The sequence below is a fragment of the Pinus tabuliformis genome, chromosome X (assembly GCF_031772625.1).
Source record: "Pinus tabuliformis cultivar Carrire ecotype Pingquan chromosome X, CPIR1, whole genome shotgun sequence".
Taxonomy (NCBI): domain Eukaryota; kingdom Viridiplantae; phylum Streptophyta; class Pinopsida; order Pinales; family Pinaceae; genus Pinus; species Pinus tabuliformis.
In genome coordinates, this window is record NC_142308.1 from 1299970971 (window position 1) to 1299973644 (window position 2674).

Consider the following 2674-nt stretch of genomic DNA (forward strand, 5'->3'; position numbering starts at 1 on the left):
GAAAGGCCTTTAAGACTCCGAGAGGAGGGAGCAGAATGCAAACAACGGTCCAGTCCTTCTGCCATAATAACAAAGAGGAAAGGTGAGAGGGGATCCCCCTGCCTAATACCTCTAGATGGGCGAAACGTAGCTGAAGGGATGCCATTGATAAGCACCGAAAAGAATGAGGATGTCAGAAGACTAAGAATCCATCTGGTCCATGAAGGGGCAAAGCCAAAGGCATTAAGAATTTTTTGAATGTACACCCAGCTGATGCTATCAAAAGATTTAGATAAATCAATTTTTAACAGCATACCTCGTTTTTTAGTCTGCTTCAGGGAATGAATTATTTCACAAGTTAAAATTATCCCGTCTGTGATCTGCTGGCCTTCCACATAACCAGATTGCTCTGGCGATATAATAAGAGGGAGCAGCGGCTTGAGTTGAATAGCAATAACTTTTGAAACAATTTTGTATATGATATTGCATTGAGCAATTGGTCTGTACTTATCTGGCGTGTTGGACTCCTCTGCCATGGGAACTAGGGCTATGAATGTGGCATTCAGCCCTGGGTACATCCATCTTAACGAACGAGATTCCTCAACCACTTGCCATACTTCCATTTGAATGAGATCCCAGAAATGGTGGAAGAAGTCTGAGGTAAATCCATCTGGACCGAGTGCTTTCCCTGCTTTTAATTGCTTGACTGCACTTTCCACTTCCTGCATTTGGATGGGTTTGAGAAGGAGAAGATTATGCTCCTCGGTGATTAGTTTGGGGATATACGGTAGGATTTTCTCTATAGCCGGCAGTCTGTCTATGCTGGGTTCTTGGTGAGCTTTCTTAAAATACCTGAGAAATTCCTCTTCAATGCCTTCGTGCGTCTCAATTCTTTCTCCCTGCTCATTTTTGATGTGGGATATAAAATTGTTCATTCTGCGCTGCACCGTAGTTTTGTGAAAGAACTTTGTGTTCTTTTCTCCGTCCTTGAGCCATCTGATCTGTGATTTTTGTCTCCAAAGAGTTTCCTCCTGTTGAGCTCTGGCCAGAATTTGTGCTTCAATTGCTTGTTCTTGTTTTACTAGCTCCTCGGACCGTCCTTCCATGATGATCCTTTGCTGAATACATTTCATTTCCTGATTAAGAGCAGCTTGAGCTTTGAAGATGTTGCCAAAGGTGGTATGATTCCAGTGTTTGATTTCTCCTTTGAGGTGTTTTAGTTTCTGCTGGAAGATAGCAATTTTAGATCCCCCAGTGGGATTAGATTTGAGCCAAGTTGATCTAACAAATTCATGGAAGTCTGGATGCGTTAGCCAAAAGGCCTCAAATTGGAAAGGGTGTTTAATGTTATTGCCTGGCCGGTGCCATTGGAGTGCTATAGGCTAGTGATCTGACCCTGAAACTGGCAGGATGGAAGCTATGAATTCCCCTCCCAAATGAGGTGCATTATCAGATACTAAAAATCGGTCTAAACGCGAAGCTATTTGCTGTGGTCCTTCTCTTTTGTTGTTCCAGGTGAACAAACCATTATTGGAGGGAAGATCTACCAGCCAGTTGTTGTGAATGAAATCTTTTAGAAGGTTACCATCCCTGATTTTGTTATCTCTGCCTCCCTGCTTTTCCTCCATTCTTGCTATCATATTGAAATCTCCTCCTGCTAACCATAGAGGGTAAAGCCTGTTAGAGTTGAGAACTGATAAGGCCTCCAGGATTTCAACTTTGAGATTGGTTTCCTGAGGGAAATAAACATTAGTAATATGGCCATGAGTATTGGTTCCAATTAGGTGAAATATTGCCTGAATGAAGTTCTTATTTGCATGTATATTGCTAAGCTGGATTACTCTTGCATCCCATAGAATTACTAATCCACCCGAAGCTCCTTGAGCATCAACAGCTGTAACTAGCCCTCCTGGCCAAGCTTTCGTTGCTATTTTTTCCAAAACTGTCATGCTACATTTAGTTTCTTGCAGAAAGAGAATGTTGGGTTTTTCCTCGAGCATATTTTTTAAGAGTCTTCCTTTCCTAGGACTGTTGATCCCCCTTATATTCTAAGATATCAGCTTCATTGAGAAGGATTGGGATGGATATTGAAGTACTTGGTCAGCTTGGCGTATCTACCTGACTCCACTAGCACTTCTCCTATCTTGATATTTCTTTCGAGGGTAGTTTTTCGTCCTCGCTTCTTACTGTCTTTTGTGATGAACTTACCATCCCATTGACTACCAATTTGAACTCCTAGAGAGTGTTTCTTCTGTGCACGATTTAAGATCTCTACCAGTTTATCCACTTGCCTGTCCGGTATTTTATCAAAGTTTCCGGTCTTGCATGCTTGCTCCAAACCAAGAATGTCCAGTTCGCCAATGTCAATGTTCTCAGAATCTTCCTCCATTATCTGGGTTTCTGGTAAGGCTTCCTCTAGATCCTTCAGCGTCTTGGTGCTCGATTCAGGATTATCCACTTCCATTTCTTGAAGAACCCAGACCAGAGATTTAGTTTGGGAGTGAGTGAACGATTTGTTGAGTTGAGTATCTCCTGGTTGTTGTGAGGTTCCTTCTGGCAGCTCAAGGATTAAATCCTTAATTTTCTGCATTTCTTTGGCAGGATCTTGCGTTTCCATACTGGCTAGGATCTCAAAGCTATTATTCTTTGAGGGTTTAGCTTTGTTGACCTGATCTGTCTTGATATTGGTTGTAGT

The 2674-nt window shown here is 42.1% G+C and overlaps 1 protein-coding gene across 1 annotated transcript; it reads right to left on the minus strand.

Moving 5' to 3' along the window:
• Positions 1-1361: 1361 nt before the first annotated feature.
• LOC149144809 (uncharacterized) lies at positions 1362-1928 on the minus strand. The gene has a single exon (XM_089452278.1). The coding sequence runs from the start codon at positions 1926-1928 to the stop codon at positions 1362-1364; it is 567 nt and encodes a 188-aa protein (XP_089308404.1).
• Between the last annotated feature and the right edge of the window lie 746 nt (positions 1929-2674).

Coding starts and splice junctions, on each gene's coding strand:
- LOC149144809 (XM_089452278.1), bottom strand. CDS start 1,928: ATGACAGTTTTGGAAAAAATAGCAACGAAAGCTTGGCCAGGAGGGCTA.